Below are 18,391 nucleotides of genomic sequence, written 5' to 3' on the forward strand. Positions count from 1 at the left end.
GGGAATATGTATCTTTTAACAACGACATGATAAATGTACAAATGTTCTCGGCTATAAAGTGAAAGCAAGACAGTCAAATCTGCCCCTGATGAAAGAGGCTGCTATTCAAATAACCAAGATACTATTCAATAACTAAATTTCTAATACACATAACTTTTTAAACAACAAAAGAATAAGATTATTGGTAAATTTTTTCTTTTGCCAAACACACAAAAAATGTTACATGGATGTAAAAGATTTTACTTTCTTTAAAAACATTGAAAAGTCTGTCCTAATTAAAAAAGCATAAATAACAACCATGAGTTTCTTTAACATTGTAAGTTACCTCTCAGGTCTTTCTTGAGTTTTCTGAGGTCTTTTTGAAAGTCCTCAAACTTCATCTGCGAGGCCTGAAAGAGGTCCTGGGGTTCGGGCAGTGGAAACACACACTGTTCCTTCCCAGCATCCTGATCAGCAGGAAGCACAAAACATTTAAATGAATGAGGACTGAGCAACAGCAGCAATGACAAAACGAAGACAAACACGGCCAAATTGCTCAACAATGAGGAATAACAAGATGTGACTCTATGTAAAAACTGTCTCACCTCATCAAAATTGCGAAGATAGTAGGATACGATATATGACAAAAGGCTTCTGCTATTGTCCTAGGCAGAGAGACCAAAGTGAGTAGAAATATATTTTTTAAATTATTCAATATACAATGTTAAATTAAATTCACTCCAGTAAATCCACACACGTAGATGAGAATATTTGGGATGAAACGTGAAGTTCTCTGTTTCTTCTTACTTTAACGGTCCAGACAGTCTTGTTTTCCCCACTGTTCCCACCTAAGCCCCACGTGGAAGCACAGCTGTTTCAGGGTGGAGTCTCAGATGTATACACCTTTCTGTTTTCACCCTCCTCGACCAGACAATTAGTTCATTAATTTTATGTTTTATTATTGAAAGGTATAACTACTATCTAAACTGAAATGACTAAATATCACCAGCATTTCTGCATGGCTGGACCAACAGGGACCACTCCAACAGGAAGTTTGATTGAGGCTTGTTAGTATGTAGATTAAGAAAATTTAAGTTAAGTGTTATTTCAAGTAAGCTGGAGCTTTAAAAATGCAAATGCGTATTATAAATTATGTCAGCAACTGAGATTTAGGAATTAATATCCATGCAGCTATAAATAATGTATGTAGTTCTAAAGAAAAAACATGTTTCATATCTAACAATCTTCAAAGAAGAGCTTTCCACCTTCTTTCTGGCATATTTAGAGGAATTAATTTTTAATTTTTTTTCATTGCTCAAAATTAGTATTAGATAATCTGAATGTGTGAAACCAAATACATATTTTAAAAATACACCCTATAATACAAACTTTGTTTTCTGGAATGTTCAATCTAACCATGATTTTCCCCCACTGATAATAAAAGAACAACATCCCTTTATAATCAAGTTTGACATGACATGATAATATATCTATTAGACTCCCCATATATATTTCTATATACATATATTACACAGAAATATATAGCTATAATAATAAAAGTAATACATTTATTAGAAACAGGATTGCTTGTAAAATGATTTAAGCACCTGACTTCCTTTGTGTTTCCTAACTTGCAAATCAGTGAAATGATCAGCAATACCTGAATCAATTAACAAAACACATTAAATGCCTGCTGACAGGCGTGCTGAGCAGAAGTTAATTCTGACTGATCCAAGGAACAGCTCCATCCATGCAGGTCTATATAACTATATAGATATAGTTATCTTCATTTTATATAGAAAGAACCAAATAGACTTTGCATATAGCTCTTGTGAGAATGCAAGTGAAATTATTTTTAAAAAACTTGCTTCTTGATTATTTTTTCCAGATTATTCCTTAATTATTTAAATGAATGAAATTTAACTTATAGGAGGATTGAATAACATATATCAATCAATACAAAAAAATCCCTTATTCATATATAATTATGATCATCAGAATCAATTTCAGATTCATTTTGATAAGTGACATTATATTGATGCTATTTGTATTCCAATGTTATTTACAAAAACTACTTGTTTCAATCCAACAATCAGCTGTAAGAACTATTCAAAAACTACCATGTGTTTAGAAAAAACCTTTTGTTTTTGATTAAATGATTTATCATGTTGACATATTGGAGGTTCCTATGAAAATGTATATCATACAAATAAAACAGTATTTGAAGAAATATGACCATAAAAATCACAAAAAATATATGCTGTTGGTGTTCCAAGCAAGGACTATGTTTTTCCCAATTATGGAAAAGCACACTGTCTGGCATTTCACAGAAGCCCGATGAAGGAATGTTAAATGAACATATGAGTGGATATGAGTGAATAAACCAGTGAGTTGTTGACTGGCAGAAAAAATCAAAAAACAGCATCTCCCTCCTATCAGAGAGATTATTGCCTTATCTAGGAGGGCCAATTCTCTGTACTTTCATTTTTATAGGCCAATTGTTCACTTAAACTCAATATTTTAAAAACATTTCCTTCATAATTTCCTTCATCATATAGTTCTTTGTGAAGACTCTTTTACCAGAGAAACAGAATTCTATTATTTTCTAAGTTTACAATGTCAGGCTTTAACTCTGACCATTGTGGTGGCTTCCCTGATGTTATATTTCTACTGACACTCTCATAATCTCTTAGATGTTAATTTTAAACAAACACAACTACAGAAGTAGAATAAAAAATAATAATTAGGTTTGCAAAAGGGCTTAGATGTTCCCATATATACCAGTATCAAGGAGAGGATGATACAGAGAAAAACAGGATCATCTTTTAAATTTTATTTATGAACTACTTTCATGTGTCTTTGTTTTGTTTTTAAAACATGGGCCTGTTGGCCTCCATTGCTTAACATGGAGAGAAGAAGAAAGTGATGGATACTCTGTCTAATTTATAGAAATCAACTAGTCCTCAGATCCAAAAGGATAAATATTAGCAGACATGGGGAAGATAGTAAAAATAATTATTTTTATTTTAAAATATTGTCTTCTCAATTATTCATTAGACACAGGATTCAAAATTACTCACTTTAGGAAACATTTTTCTTCTCTAGATCACAAATATACGGTGGCCACTACTTTTATCTAGCTTAGAACACAAAGGAAATTTTTACCTTGGGACATAAATATTTATCACACTGGTTTACAGTCAAACTTATTACTCAACAAGATGCCCAGTCCTCAGTGTGCTACATTCACTCACCCGAAATACTTACACTGCTTTTGACGTCTTTCAGCTTTGGAAGGATGTCTAACCCGAAACCGTCTGCCTGTCCCCGAGTCTTATTTCCACCATTCATGTAGTTGCCAAAGGCAAGAACCAAACCCAAAACTTGCATGACACCTGAGCCATTTTTTAATGTCTGTAAAACAGGATAAAGAAGAATCTCTCATTCACAGTCTTGTCTGAATTATCTTAAGTCAGTGGCAGATATTCACATTATATTAATAATTTGGGGTCACATCCAAACTTCATCAGTGCTCATTTTAGTATATTTAAGAGCAGTGTCTCCAAAGATAACTTAGAAAAAGTTGCACCACCCACAAGCATGCAGGTTGTGCTTCTGTAGCTGAGACACACTAGCCTAGGTCATTTCTGTGATGTAACTGCATGGAAAACAAATATGGCTGTGATATGAGAACCACCACAAAATAATATCACTGCCATCGGCCTAACTGTACCTGCCTCTGTGCAATGCAAATTTTTGGCTTACGCATAGCACAGGGGAGATCAGCTCGGTGCTTTGTGACCGCCTGGAGGGGTGGGATAGGGAGGGTGGGAGGGAGGGAGACGCAAGAGGGAAAGGATATGGGAACAGATGTATATGTATAACTGATTCACTTTGTTATAAAGCATAAACTAATTAAAAAAAATTTTTTTGGCATAAGGTGTAACTACCAAAACGTAGTTATAAAGTTTAATTTCCAAATTTAGATATATCCCTGAAAGGTTCACACTCACTTCTTCCAAAACACACAGTTTAAGTTGAATTTGTACATCACTTCCTCTGAAAATGTGTCTTTCATGACATCTTACTACTTTTCAAAATGATTTACCATAGCCAGAAAGAATGGTGCTATTTTGACAAACTGTTTTAAATGTTAATATTGGTAATTTCTGCTAAGCATTTGTTCTTTGTTTTCAGAAGAATATTTATCTTCTGTCGAGTCATACAGCTGTTCCTGAAGCATTTGGTTTGAATCACTAACAATTTGTTGAGGGGCCCTCCCCAAAATGGAGGAAAATAAAGAAAACGTCTTCACGTGGCTTTTGGCTGGCAGTCTGATGGAGGAGAGGCCCGTGACAAGGGAAGATTGTGCTTTGGCAAAAGCAGGGGGACAGAAGCCTGAGCGGGTGCACGCCCAGTGACCATGCCCCAGCAGCGCTGTCCCGGGTCCACTCGCCCTCCTGCACATTTGCTTTGACCTTGATGCTCAGTCATCATGCTTTCTCTTTGGTGGGACCACTATCCTTCAGATTTTATGAGTACTTATGGTAAATAAAAGACAACTTGTTTGCAATACAAACATGACTGAACACAATTAAATATCAGAACCCAAGCGACAGCCCCCGATGGACCAGCACCCACCTCACACAACTTCTGTAGCAGCTCCAGTTTGCGCCGAATTGAGCAAATGCTTTCTGAAAATGTGGACTGAAACAGGATGCAAAAGACTCGCTCTGAAAAGTTGGGGATTAGTGACAGTTCGTAAAGGAACCTAAGGAAATAAAGCCAAGTTAAGAGGAAAAAGATGCACATAAACACGTTCATCCTCACATCATTCATGATACTGATGCACAGAAGGTACTTCATTTTCTGAATGGAAAGAGCCCCCCGTGGCCTGGATGCCGCCCGCGGGGCCGAAGCCCTGCTTACTGCTCAGGTTTATCCAGAGACTTGGTGTTTTCCTTGTCTTTGGAGGACCGGCCGTGTTTTTCAATTTTTTCCAGTTCATCTGACTGTGCTCTCTGGAACAACAAAAGCCAAGTGTTTTTTAGATAATGATGATCAGCAAAACTCTCTATATTTTCATATTTCTTAGCCTCTGCTTGAAGGAAAGATCATCTCCAAATCTTCCAAATGTTATTGTCTGTTAGTGACATGCAAAATATTTATTCCAGCATGCTTTAAAACAACACAGTTTCCCTCTCTTGTTTTTTAGCGGTTTATAATACCCTCTAGAATGCAAGAAATTCATTTTAAAGTGTCATTTCTTATTCAGAAATTAATCAAGTTAAATCTGGAAGTAATTTGATCCTAAAGCCATTAAAAATTTTTAAAGGGAAAAGTACCTATTTAACTACTGAAATCATTGCTTATATCTGTTTTGGGGAAAGAACAGTACAATTGAATTATTAAGTCATGGAACAAAAATAAAAGATTTTGATTCTTCTGAATTTTCTTTTTGATACAAAAATGGCTCTAGGCTTTTCTTCCTAGGTGTCTTCTTTCCCCTTTTAAAATCTCAAGCTAAAAATTTGTTGTTCTAAGTTTGTTTCTTTGTAGGAGAGGATCCTGTGCATTTTAACATAAGGTAGAAGATTTTATAGGCTTCAAGGAACACGAACTTACTCTTTGTGGAGAATTTGGATGATTTTATTTTCAGTCTTGTCTCTGTAATTCACAAAGATGTTTCAAAACAGCCAAAATACTACATTGTCTAAGTGCATTAACAAGTTTGAGTAGACCACCCTATCTTGGGTTTGAGTCTAGTCCTCCGATATTAAAATCCCTTCAACCATTATTTGTTGTTTACACAGAAAAGCAGCTCAGCCATAAACTGCTGTAGATGACAGAACCTGATCAGTTTCTAGAGACTACAGATTTCCTCTAAACAAAGCATGTTCTGTTTTGAATTCACTGATTGTTCTGAAATGCAGGTTTTTCTATAGATGGGATTAACTAGCAAAGGCTAGCTTCTCCAAGGAAGCTTCTTTTAGCATGGAAAGATTTGATGACAGATCGGTAGATCTTCTGAGGGTTTGATCAGTTTTGTTTCGGAATGTAATGTGACAAAAGGATACTGAGAAGTAAAGGTACGACGTCCACCGCAAAGCTTGCCTTGCCCACCTTGACCCCATTATAACCAGTCTCTCTCTAGAACAGCATGGAACCTTGTGTTCGCTCTGTATTGTGCTACACGTACCACAGTGTCTCACTGGTGATGCACACACATGCCCACAAGCTTCTGGAGGAGGAAGGCCGTGTCTCACTATGGTCCTAGTGACTGGTATGGTTCACTACCATATGGTCAGCCCTCAGTATCGTGGGCTCCGCATTTGTGGATTCAACCAAATGGAGATCCAAAACATGTGGGGAAAATTCCATAAAGTTCCAAACAGCAAACTTGGATTCACTGTGCTGCAGCAACCTTTTACACAGCACTTACACGGCATCATAAGTAATCGAGTGATTTAAAGCATACGGGAGGGTGTGTGGGGTTATATGCAAGTACTGCACAACTTCATTTAAGGGACTTGAACGTCTGCGGATTTTGGTACCAAGCCCCTGCAGATACCGAGGGGTGACTGTGCAGTTAGCAGTCAGTAATTTTTTTTAAACATTGAAAAATTAAATCAGTAATTGAATATGAAAAAAGAAGGCCTCCAATTCTGGGGAGAAGAGGGAGGTAAAAGCACGAAATATAATGACAGGACACTTGAAATAAGAACTACTGAGGACATGATGATACAATACCAACTGCTCAGCATCATCCTGAGGGTACAATGAGAATCTTTATGAGGTAATTTGAATCCAAAATAGATACCTATGCCTACATGAGACAGAATGAGTCATTTCAAATGCTAGGACACAAATAGGTAGATAAAGAAATAAGAAAGCTGTGCCCAGCAAAAGTACATATGACTTCACTCATCTGTACATCCATTCCACACAACTCTTTTGGGTACCCATCACTCATCTCTTATGCAGGAATACTTATGTGTGTAAAGGTACAAGAAGTAGAACTAAAACATCGTAGGTTTTTAAGCAATATTCATCAAATCTACAAATTCTGCTATTCATCAGTACACCAAGACCAACTGCTTCTTCTTGCCCATCATCTCAGCTTTCTCCTTGCAAAACATGTGGGATCAAGCAAAAGTCAGTTATTTTCTACCTGTTAAGGCCCCAAATTCTTACTCTTATCAGCAACCATCAACTATGTCAAACTATTGACTACCAATCTGTACCAGAACTTAGAGGTCACCTCGATAATTCTGGATTTGTTTGACCCCCAAAATGAAGTTAGTCTCAAGGGTTCTTCTCTGGTCCACCAGTTTGAAGTAATCATCAGGGTCGGGCTTTAAAAAGGATGAATTTTAGGGATTTATTCATCCACCAATTCAATCAGAGATGGACTGTTTACCAGGCACTACACCAGACACTGGAGATAAAAACATATACGCTGGGCTTCAGATTTGAGAAAAACCCCACCGCACGACACAGCATGTTGCTCATAGCACCACTCTTATTTGCTCAACCCTGCTACAGCAATCGTCCACTGCTTTTTTGTTTTTGTTTCTGTTTTTTTTTTTTTTTGAGGTATGCAGGCCTCTCACTGCTGTGGCCTCTCCTGTTGCAGAGCACAGGCTCCGGACGCCAGGGTCAGCGGCCATGGCTCACAGGCCCAGCCGCTCCGCAGCATGTGGGATCCTCCCGGACCGGGGCATGAACCCGTGTCCCCTGCATCGGCAGGCGGACTCTCAACCACTGCGCCACCAGGGAAGCCCTCCCACTGCTTTTTAAAATTATACATAACCCTCTATGAGAAGGGGATGCTAGTGACCACACTACCATACCAGTGGTGATGAGAGTTATCTATCGAAATAGTTTCATTTTTCCTTATGGCCAAAGACACACAGGCAAAGTAACTACACACTCACGTACCAATGAACAACATATAGGAATTTCCAAGTTCCAAACATTCAAGTAGCAAGCCTTCCCTCTCCCAGTCTCACAAGACCAGATCATTTCAGTCTCCAGCACAGGGAATGACTTTTGGTTACTACCTTCCTTTACTTACTGCACACTCCCCCTTCCCACTCCCACCCCGATCACCTGCAGGTTTGTACCAGAATTTCCTTTTCTCAAGAGTTCCTGTTAGCCTAGAAATGAAATAGATCTATTGCTGCTAAGTTGGAGGCTTTCACCAGTTACCAAAGATTCATGGCACCCAACACCCAGACACACTCCTCACTCAACCGCTGGCCAGAACTGACCTGGATTCCTGGCTGCCAGCCCCGGATTTCACCAGGTATTTTGACCTCCACGGCCCTAAACCCACATGCCCTGCAACTGAAGGCTGCTCTTCCAACTCCTGAGAAAAACCGTAGCTCCCAGAGAGGATGGGGCTGGGGAGCAGGGGGTGCAGGGGGAGAGGAAGCTGTTGAGAGGGATGATGTGCTTTCCTGATGCCGAGTCTATTGCTGGCATTCAGCCAGTGTTTCTCAAGCCGGGTTCCAGGGAACACTGACTTGGGTCCTGAGATTCATTAAGCATTGCTGTGTGAGGACTTTCCCCGGCGGTCCAGTGGTTAGGACTCCGCGCTTCCACTGCAGGGGGCGTGGGTGGGGTTCAACCCCTGGTCGGGGAACTGGGATCCCACATGCTGCGCAGTGCAGCCAAAAAAAAAAAAAAAAAAAAAAAAAAATTGCTGTATGGTACATGCTAAATAAATACTCTCAGAAGTTATGTTGTTGAAAAAACTATTTCATTTTAACAGCGATCCTCATACCTAATTGATCATAAAACGTGTGTGTGTGAGAGGGAAACAGAGAGAACAAGATAGAAACGCTCCCAAGGAGCCGGTGTTCCAAGGGATGCAGGTGGGAACACGGTGCAGGCCAGACTCTCACCAGTCCCCGTTCGGTTTCTACCATTTTCTCAGTGTTTCTAGTCTACATCTCATCACTAAGTCTTGGCCTCAGCCCTCGCCCTCGTGTCTGCCTCCGGATGGGCTCCCGCTGGTCACAGCATCACACCCCCTGTCCCTGGACCCCCGACAGCCCTCCTCAGTCCCCAGGGCGAGGCCCATGCTCCCACCAGCCCACACACGACAAAAGGCTTCAGCCCGCGTTTCCGAGACAGCCCGCTTTCCCCTGCATATGTCCACACGAGCAACTGCTTCCCTAATTTTCTCCTGCAGAGTTCAGAAGCACCTTGGACAAAAAAGCCTAAAAACAAACTCATGTTTTCTTCCCCCAAACACTCAGCGGTCCTGATGACAGCAAAGTGGAAACGAGTCACCCAGCCGGACGCCGATGAGTTGCCCAGCCTCAGAGCAACTCTCCCCCGCCACTCCCAATGCCGTCGTCCGGCCCGGGCCACCACCCTCCTGCCCGTTCTGCCTGGCCCCCGTCACCGCCTCCAGCTGTGACACCGGCCCTACACAGCACGCAGTGTCACTCTGTAAGGATGCGGACCGGAGCCTGTGCTCCACGCCACTCCTCATGCCTGCGTCTCGGCTGACCCTCACTCTTAGATCAGCACACAGACCCCGGGTGCCCGCGAATCCCCCGTGGCTCAGCGCCCGCCCCCATCTTGTGTCCTGCCCGCACCTGCTGAGCGCTTCTGTCCCCACTGGCTTTCCTCCAGTTCCTCAAGTGGATCCCACTCCTCTTACACCGACGCTGCGCCTTGTGTCTGGAACATTCCCCACACGTCTCACCCCTCAGCACCCTTGCTTCTCTGCTCTGGGGAGGCCGCCTTTCACTTCCTCACCAGCCTGGGTCCTCCTGGGGACACAGCCCCATTGGGCATCACCACTGGAAAGGAGTCTGGGAGGCGTGGCTCCCAGAGTACAAAGACAGCTCCATAAGCCCAAGGATAAGGTCAATGTTTTCATCATTTCAACCAGAGCACATGCCTGAAATAAAGCAGACGTTTAATAAATATCTGATGAAATAATCACAAACGCATGGAGTTTATTATATATAAATTACTCCAAAGTCACTCATTTCTTCCTAACCTCCTATCTCCTCATTCAGTCTCATCTTTTCTCTCCTTTCTGCAAATAGAAACAGTAACTACCAGGCCTTGAAACAGTGGGTGTCTGACTTTGGAGAAGTCAAGGTCACAATGTCTGGTGACGTCGACGACAGCAACCAGGCAGCCGGTTCTGTGCTGGATGGTGGTTGAGGGGAGACTGTGCCTGGTCTCCAGTTTTCTTTTCTTTATTCCTGTGCTATTGATCCAGCATCAGCAGCAACCTTCCTCTTCCTGTAATTGACCTGTAATTCTCTCTCCCTCTCTCCACTCACCTTTCCCCTCAGCCCTTTCTTTCCTACCTGAGCCTCAAACTCTCTTCTCCCCCACCCATCTCTCCCTGAGCCCTTCACAGCCCTCCCTCTCCTTCCCCAGCTCAGAATCTCGGAGGTAAACTGACTTCTCTCATCTTGGGCTTGGTTTATGAATCCCCATGATCTGGCTTTTGTTCTCTCACTAAGCTCAAAAATGATCTTCTTACAGCCAAGAGTCTCTTGTTAGATAACACAAGGGGTCCTATTTATTGAGCCCTTAATAACAGTCAGGCACCCTGCAAAGTGTTCTCCATGTACAATGTCATGTAGTCCTCACAGAGCCCTGACAGGCATTGTTATCACCAACAGCATCACCCCTATCGTATGATGAGAATGCTGAGTCTTAGGTCTCAACCAGTAAGCATGGGTGCCAAGGTCCAAGCCTTCACCTATCGTCTCCTGATGTCAAGGGGCTGACACAGATGTCTTTTTTACAGAAGTGCTACTGAGCCCCAGGCTGCCTACTGAAGGGGCCCAGGGCCTTGAAGACCAACATGGGGCCAAGACGAGGACACCCCATTCCTTGCCAGTCATTCCTGCAACTAAAAGTCCTGGAACTAAGACCACAAACAAACATAGGAAAGCTATGAAAAATGCAGGGAAGGCTGACTGGCTGGGAACCTCACAAGCTGAAGAAAGCCGTAAGCTCCCTGAATTTTCTTTCTTCCTTCGTCCCCAGTGGGGTGCTGGAGAGGCCTGGATGCAGGACCACCTCTAGACAAAGGACGTCTGGCAGAAAAAAACCTCATTCTTAACACTTGGCCTACTCGAGCCAAAAACCAAGAGAAAAACTGACCCCTCGCGGAATCAGTGTGGCCGAGTGGAGAAGCGAACATCCCCCGACCTGGCAGCAATGCGGTAAAGCTGGTTGGCAGAAGGCAATGCTACTCGGTGACCCTCTTCCCCGACCTCCCCCCCCCCGGTGGCTGGGGGGCAGCTGGTACTTCTCCCACTCCCGGCAGCAACGAGGCAAATGAGGTGGCTCAGAGGGGTGACAGTGAGCCCTACAATCTAACTGGAAAAGGGGCAGAAGACGTGGACCTCACCAAAGAGAACACACAGAAGACAAACACATGAAAAGACGATCATTTGCCATTAGGAAAATGCAAATTAAAATCACAGTGAGATATTACCATACACTTACCTATTACAACAGCTAAAATTTAAAAGATGGTGACAGTACCAAGGATGCAGCAAAATTAGATCTCTCCCATATTGCTTCTGAGGACGTTCTGGAGAATAGTTTGGCAGCTTCCTAAAAATACATTCTAAATATACATTTAACATATGCCGGGCATTTATCGCAAAGATGAGAAAGCTTATATCCACACCAAAAACTTAATGTATACGAATATTCATAGGAGTTTTATTTGTAATAGCCAAAACCCGAAAACCCAAATGTCCCTCAATGTAGGAAACAAATGTTGGAGTGTTCACACCATGGAATACTATTCAGCAATGGCAAAAAAATAAGCTTTTGATACACTCAACACTTGGATGGATCTCAAGGGAATTATACTGAGTGAAAATAAGCCAATATCAAAAGGTTACAGGTTACATCCTATATGATTCCATTTATATAACACTCAAAATGACAAAATTACAGAGATGGAAAACAGAATAGTGACTGCCAGGGATCAGGAATGGGGAAAGGGGTCTCTGCAGAGGTGGAACAATTCTGTATCTTTTTTTTTTGGCTGTGCCGCAGGGCTTGTGGGATCTTAGTTCCCCAACCAGGGACCAAACCTAGGCCCTGGCAGTGAAAGCACCGACTCCCAACCACTGGGCCACCAGGGGATTCCCAACAATTTTGTATCTTGATTGTAGTAATGGTTACACAAATCAACACATGTGATAAAACTGTACAGAACTACACACACATAGAAACATGTGCACGCACGCACACACACACACACACACACACACACACACACACACAGGAGTGCATGAGGAACCAGCAAAATCGAAAAAAGGTCTATAGGTCATACCAATGTCAATTTCCAGATTTTAACACTGTACTACACTTTTGTAAGATGTTATCACTGGGGAAAACTGGGTGAAGGCTACACAGGCCCTCTGTGTACTATGTATGTTGTGTCCTGTGAATCTGCCATTATTTCAAAATAAAAACTTAAAAAATCAACACAGCCCACTGCTCATCTGTTCCTTTATGTCCCCAAATACATTCCTCCTTTGAATATCCAATCTTAGTCCAGACACCCAGGAAAGAAGCCGACTTCGGTCTCTCCCCTCCCTCGTCCTGTTAGGCAACACTTCCTAGCTCATCAGCCCTGAAAAAACCTCAGGAGCAGACTTCCCCCTCTCCCATCTCAACGCCACATCCATCCCTGTCGGTCTCAGCCCCTCCCAAATCCAATTCCAACTCTCCTGTGGGCTACCTTCCTCCAACACAAAATTCCTCACCCCAGATCACTCTGCTCCACCTGCTGGGAAAGTCCTCATCTCTACTCTTAAGCTTATAAGAACATCTGCAAACAGCCCCAAACCTTGCCTCACTATGAAGATTACCCAGGGTTCCCCAAATCAAGTAACTGTCACCTCTTCAGCAACTGTCCTGTTCTTTCCACAGAACTCTGTCCCAGCACTTGTCACCTTAGCCTGTAACTATTTAGTTACGTACCTGACCCCCAGCGTCTGATTTGGCAACCATCCATCTGATGGCTAGTTCCTCTCATTTTATTTGAATAAAAAACATGCATGTTAGGTACATTATAAATATAATATCCTTTCCTGTGTTGGACTAGGGACGTCTCAGCAATTTCAAGGGGAAATGCTTCTGTATTATTAAACGACCACTTAAAATATACTTTTTACACATTACACATCCAAGACTTTATGGGTGGTCTCCATACTATTTGTTGACTTGTATTTCCTCTGATCGTGAAAACTAGCTTTTCAAGAGATATACATTATGTAGTCCACAGACTAACATACTACAGTCCAACAGATCTTTCCTCCCAGGTAAAACAAACAACTGGAATTTCATTAAATGCCAAGGGCTGAGGGGAATTTACAAAATGATGGTCAAGGACACATAGCAATGGTGGTCAGAGACACATAGCAATCTCAAGTTGTATGTCAAGGATTGAATGGCTCTTCAGGGGACCTGAGATAACACTTAACCATTGGTAAGTAAACAAAGTAAACAAAGATTTCAGAGCCAAATATATATCTGGAATCATTCAACTTCCTAAATGTCAACTGAAAAAAAAAACCCACACAACCTAAAAGTTGAGGATTATGTTTTAATCAGGGAACTTACTGAGGACTCTAGGCCAGGATATAGCCTCTCAGATACTCTGAGGAATTGTTCCAAAGAAATAAGGGGCTTTTTGCTGGAAAAAAAACAAAAACAAAAACAAAAACAAAAACAAAACCACGTAGTTGAACATCAAAACATTACTGCTAATCACAAAAAACAGGTATCTCAAGTTAATGATGTTAGTGCTTTTCTATGTACGGGAAGATGCCAGATCTAGGCCCATTGAAATTATTCCTTTGATGTGAACCTCAGCCATCTGGGGCCAGTGTCCTTTTTTTCTCCACCCTAAATGTCTGGGGCAGCCACAGTGGCTGATGGCTTGACGGTGGGCAACATTCTTTGCTTACTGGAATGGCAGGAGACACTTTTTTTCCCCCAAAGTTAAGTGAAGGAAAATGGTAGGAATTTTACATCCTTATGAAGAGATTTGACTACTCCTTTAATTGATTAATTGCTGAGCTAAATGTTAGTTACTGCAATCATGGGCAACAAGGAGGGAAGGATGATGGACCCCTCAAGCAGAATGTCAAAACCATCCAATGCTATTCCTGTTCATGAATAATTTCAAGTCAGTTCTCTGTTTTGGAGTAACCAAGGTTCTTAGCAGGTACCTACAACAATCAACACTTGCTACCACTGAAATATCTCTACCATATATGACCATTCAGAGGCCAAACCTGCAACTCTTCTACAAAAACTATTACATTCCTAGACTAAGTACACTCCTCTACCATCAGCAGAATAAAGGGATTTAAAGAAGGTATAGCCCCTGAGAAAACCATAATTCAAAAAGAGTCATGTACCACAATGTTCATTGCAGCTCTATTTACAATAGCCAGGACATGGAAGCAACCTAAGTGTCTATCGACAGATGAATGGGTAAAGAAGATGTGGCACATATATACAATGGAATATTACTCAGCCATAAAAAAGAACACAATTGAGCTATTTGTAGTGAGGTGGATGGACCTAGAGTCTGTCATACAGAGTGAAGTAAGTCAGAAAGAGAAAAACAAATACCATATGCTAACACATATATATGGAATCTAAAAAAGTCATGAAGAACCTAGGGGCAGGATGGGAATAAAGACACAGAACTACTAGAGAATGAACTTGAGGACACGGGGAAGGGTAATCGGGGATGAAGTGAGAGAGTGGCATGGACATATATACACTACCAAATGTAAAATAGATAGCTAGTGGGAAGCAGCCACATAGCACAGGAGATCAGCTCGGTGGTTTGTGACCACCTAGAGGGGTAGGATAGGGAGGGTGGGAGGGAGGGAGACGCAAGAGGGAGGAGATATGGGGATATATGTATACGTATAACTGATTCACTGTTATAAAGCAGAAACTAACACACCATTGTAAAGCAATTATACTCCAATAAAGATGTTAAAAAAATAAAATCATATATACTTACAAATAAATAAATTACATATATACACACACACACACAATAAAAGAAGGTACAGCAAAGATTTACGGCACCAGCTTGGCATGAACATTCATCGTGGTTGCTAGCCAACGGCACCATTTCTCTAATGCCTGCCTGGTATCACGGAAAATTGCTGGGAAAGGTTTAATGTATGTGTGCCAGGAGAGACTTCTCCCCAGGAGAGCTGAATAGTCTGTAATTGGACCAGAATTTCTCAGGGAAGTGTGAACTCTGGCAAAGGCATAACACAGCAATCATGCCTCTATTCTTGTCTTTCAAGCAGTACCTGTGCTCCCAGCTACAGACATGCCACATCTCCCCTTCCCAAACCCAACAGCCTTCATATTCTACTCTTTTTTAGGAGATAGGACTTAAAGTGCCTTATGATATATATTGTGTTAAACTATTATTTCATTGAATGTTAACACTTGAATTACTTTATGATTATTAAAAATTTATGCATATTGCACCTACCCTGCAAAAGTATATTCTCCTTGCTGGGGGAGGCTGGGCAGCAATAGGTACCTAGCACATTTCCTAGAAGCATACTATAGACAAGAGCATAAATTGGAAAAGAAAACGTGTAAGCATACATTATTTTTCAAGGTATTAATATACACTATTATTTCTATATACATTATTTTAAACATTTAATTAAATATTCAATACTATATTTTAATAGGCACAATATACATAGCTTTCCAGAAATGGAGCTACCTGTTATATCTAAGAAAAACCTTACTTCAATTTTAGCAAGTGTTCACCAGTTTGGAAAATCCTATTAGTGGTGATAAAAGTAATTTTAGCTGCTATATTCAAGGTGATTATAAATAAAAGGACAAATATTGGTATCCTTCATCATGTCTTCTGGTTCAATAATTTACAAGCATCATATAATATTATAGACTACTTTGTTATTTCTACTTTAGAGTGTAGACATTAGATCTTTAAAGTTATATATGTAGAAAAATTTTTATCCATGAATTTCTTCTCAGGATGGTAAAGGAAATGTGGACAAAGAATGTCGCTGCCATTTCAGTAAACAAAGGATGTGGCAGCCATCAAGCCATCCCCACGTGTGCTCCCTGAGGGGACTCAGGATGGAGTAAAGCAGGACACTGGCCCTAGGTAGTTAAGGTACACATCAAAGGAATGATTTCCATGAGGCCAGACGCTTGCATCTTCTCATAACACAGAATACACAGAAAAGTGCTGAGGTCGTTAACTTGAGATGTCTGTCTTTGTGATTAGCAATAATCTTTTGAAGTTCGACTACATGTTTTTTTCTCCTGTGTATCTTGACTCTTCCCTTAGCTCTTTGGAACAGTCCCTCAGAGTTTTCTGAGAGGCTGTATTCCAGGCTTAAGTCCTCAGTAAGTCTGCCGAATAAAACATAATTCTCAACCTTCAGATTGTGCATATTTTTCAGTCAACAGAAACATAAATATTTGTTAGGAAAAGGAAGCACTGAATGGATAGGATTGAGAATTAACAGCCTGGTCTAAGGGGTACCCATCCAGGATGACTCATCCTTCTGCAGGAAGCTCCCTAAATAAAGAGACTCAAAAAGGAAAGTGGTAACACCGGAGCCTGACGAGCAAATGTCGCAACGTGAAGCAACACAGTAAATGTCAAGGGATTACTTCTTGACATTAGTAGTGGGTCTGGTAATTTGAAACAAGAGAGGGTGTGTGGGGAAAAGGAGGTCAGTAGCAGAAAGAAGCACCACAGAGTCATGAGCACAATCTCTCTAAGGCCCCTCACGGATACACAAGGAAGCCAGTGACCTTGACGCTGCTGGCGAGGTCTACCCAAGCAGCTCCCCTGCTGTGCTTTACATGGGAGAGCAGATTCTGTGACATGGCTCCAGAGACGTGGCTTTCTGTCCTGATGACGAGAAAGTAAGAGTCTTTATTTCAAATGTAAAAGTAAAAACTGACCCCAAATTAACTTTGTTAAACATCTGATCACAGTTCCTCTTTCTCCTTAAAATATATGCCATCATTTAAGTAATGATCAAAACCTCAATGTTTTTAAAAACATTAAGAGAACGTGTCAAAGCTAGTGTTTTGTTCACCATAAATAAATGCATTCATTTAGTAAATATTTCTTTGTAGTGCTTAGTGGGTTCCAAGGGAATATGATACTAAGGGAAAAAAGCAGACACAGAAGTTCCATGATGTTCCATGGAGGGGATGAGAGTAAATCCTGGGAATGTGTGTGGAACATCCAGGCTAAGTGTTCCAGAGGTGAGTTTGCTCTGCATTTATAACACGAGGGTTTATGACCCAGAAGAATGACAGAGGGGGAAGGAGGGCATGGTGAGTAGAAGTTTCCCATCTGAAGGCAGCTTTGTCAGTGCTTGTTCTAGTGGTGGGACCAGAAGCAGAGGCCAAGTGGCTGGAGGGCAAACAGCTGGGAGAGCTGTTCTCTAATGAGTCCACCCTTGGATTTCACCAATCAAATTAAAATCTAATCTTAAAGTAAGGAGAAAAATGTATGTGAGCATTCCCGTGTCATTCATTTCCAGTGAAGTTGTGTTAATCATTCTAACTTTCATTTCCCAGGAATTCACTGGAGATAGTTTATCTAAGAGAAGCACAGTTATCGAAAACTCAGTTGATACCTTTATGATGTGTCAGGCAATGTCACATCCCAGATGAACAGGAAAGAAACATAATTTCTGGATTTTATGAAGTCCATAGCATCAATCTGTAACTGATTCAAGACCTAAAGCTTTTCTTTTTTATTTCTGAAAATCACCTTAACCACGTTTACAGTTGAAAATGATCTACAGGGATTCCAGGAACCAACCCCAAAAAGCAATGAAATATGAGAATATGGTTTTCAAACAGCTCCATGGGGAAAGTCAGTAATCCTCTCACATTTGTTTGAAGAAACTAATGATTAAATGTTGCTAAAAACATGAATCCAGTAAAGACCTCTTGGAAGTGACAAGAACAGACAGTTAATCCAGTTCATTTTCACTAAGGTAACACAGTGCACACCTCTGAGGATGCTCCATCCTGTAAAGTGTGCCGGTTACTTTTCCAGATTGAAGTTTATGGTCTGTCAACCATGACAGTAAGTAAAGATCACCACCACTATGCCCATGAAATCCAATCCCGAGAAGTGTAAAGTTAAACCTCTAATTCTTGCTATCTTGCCTGCTTTTTTTTCTCCTTCTAATTGGATTAGAGCTGTTTAATTACAAATGGATGGGGATTTTTTCTCCTTCTTTTTAATATTTTTTCGTGGACTGAACTTCTAATAAGATTCATTTCCAAGGTTTGGTTTTGTCTTACAATTTAAGATTTTTTTTTTCTGACTGTGAGATAA

At 41.1% G+C, this 18,391-nt stretch overlaps 1 protein-coding gene across 1 annotated transcript in view; it reads right to left on the reverse strand.

Moving 5' to 3' along the window:
* LOC132488463 (formin-2-like) overlaps positions 1 to 18,391 on the reverse strand; it is a 328,380-nt gene that overhangs the window by 77,876 nt on the left and 232,113 nt on the right. The window contains exons 12-16 of the mRNA XM_060096653.1: positions 4,909 to 5,000; positions 4,621 to 4,750; positions 3,247 to 3,393; positions 585 to 644; positions 326 to 446 (exon numbers count right to left, since the gene is read on the reverse strand). Of these exons, the coding sequence (XP_059952636.1) occupies positions 326 to 446; positions 585 to 644; positions 3,247 to 3,393; positions 4,621 to 4,750; positions 4,909 to 5,000 (550 nt within the window). The remainder of the gene's footprint in view (positions 1 to 325; positions 447 to 584; positions 645 to 3,246; positions 3,394 to 4,620; positions 4,751 to 4,908; positions 5,001 to 18,391) is intronic.

The sequence above is a fragment of the Mesoplodon densirostris genome, chromosome 1, assembly GCF_025265405.1.
Source record: "Mesoplodon densirostris isolate mMesDen1 chromosome 1, mMesDen1 primary haplotype, whole genome shotgun sequence".
NCBI lineage: Eukaryota > Metazoa > Chordata > Mammalia > Artiodactyla > Ziphiidae > Mesoplodon > Mesoplodon densirostris.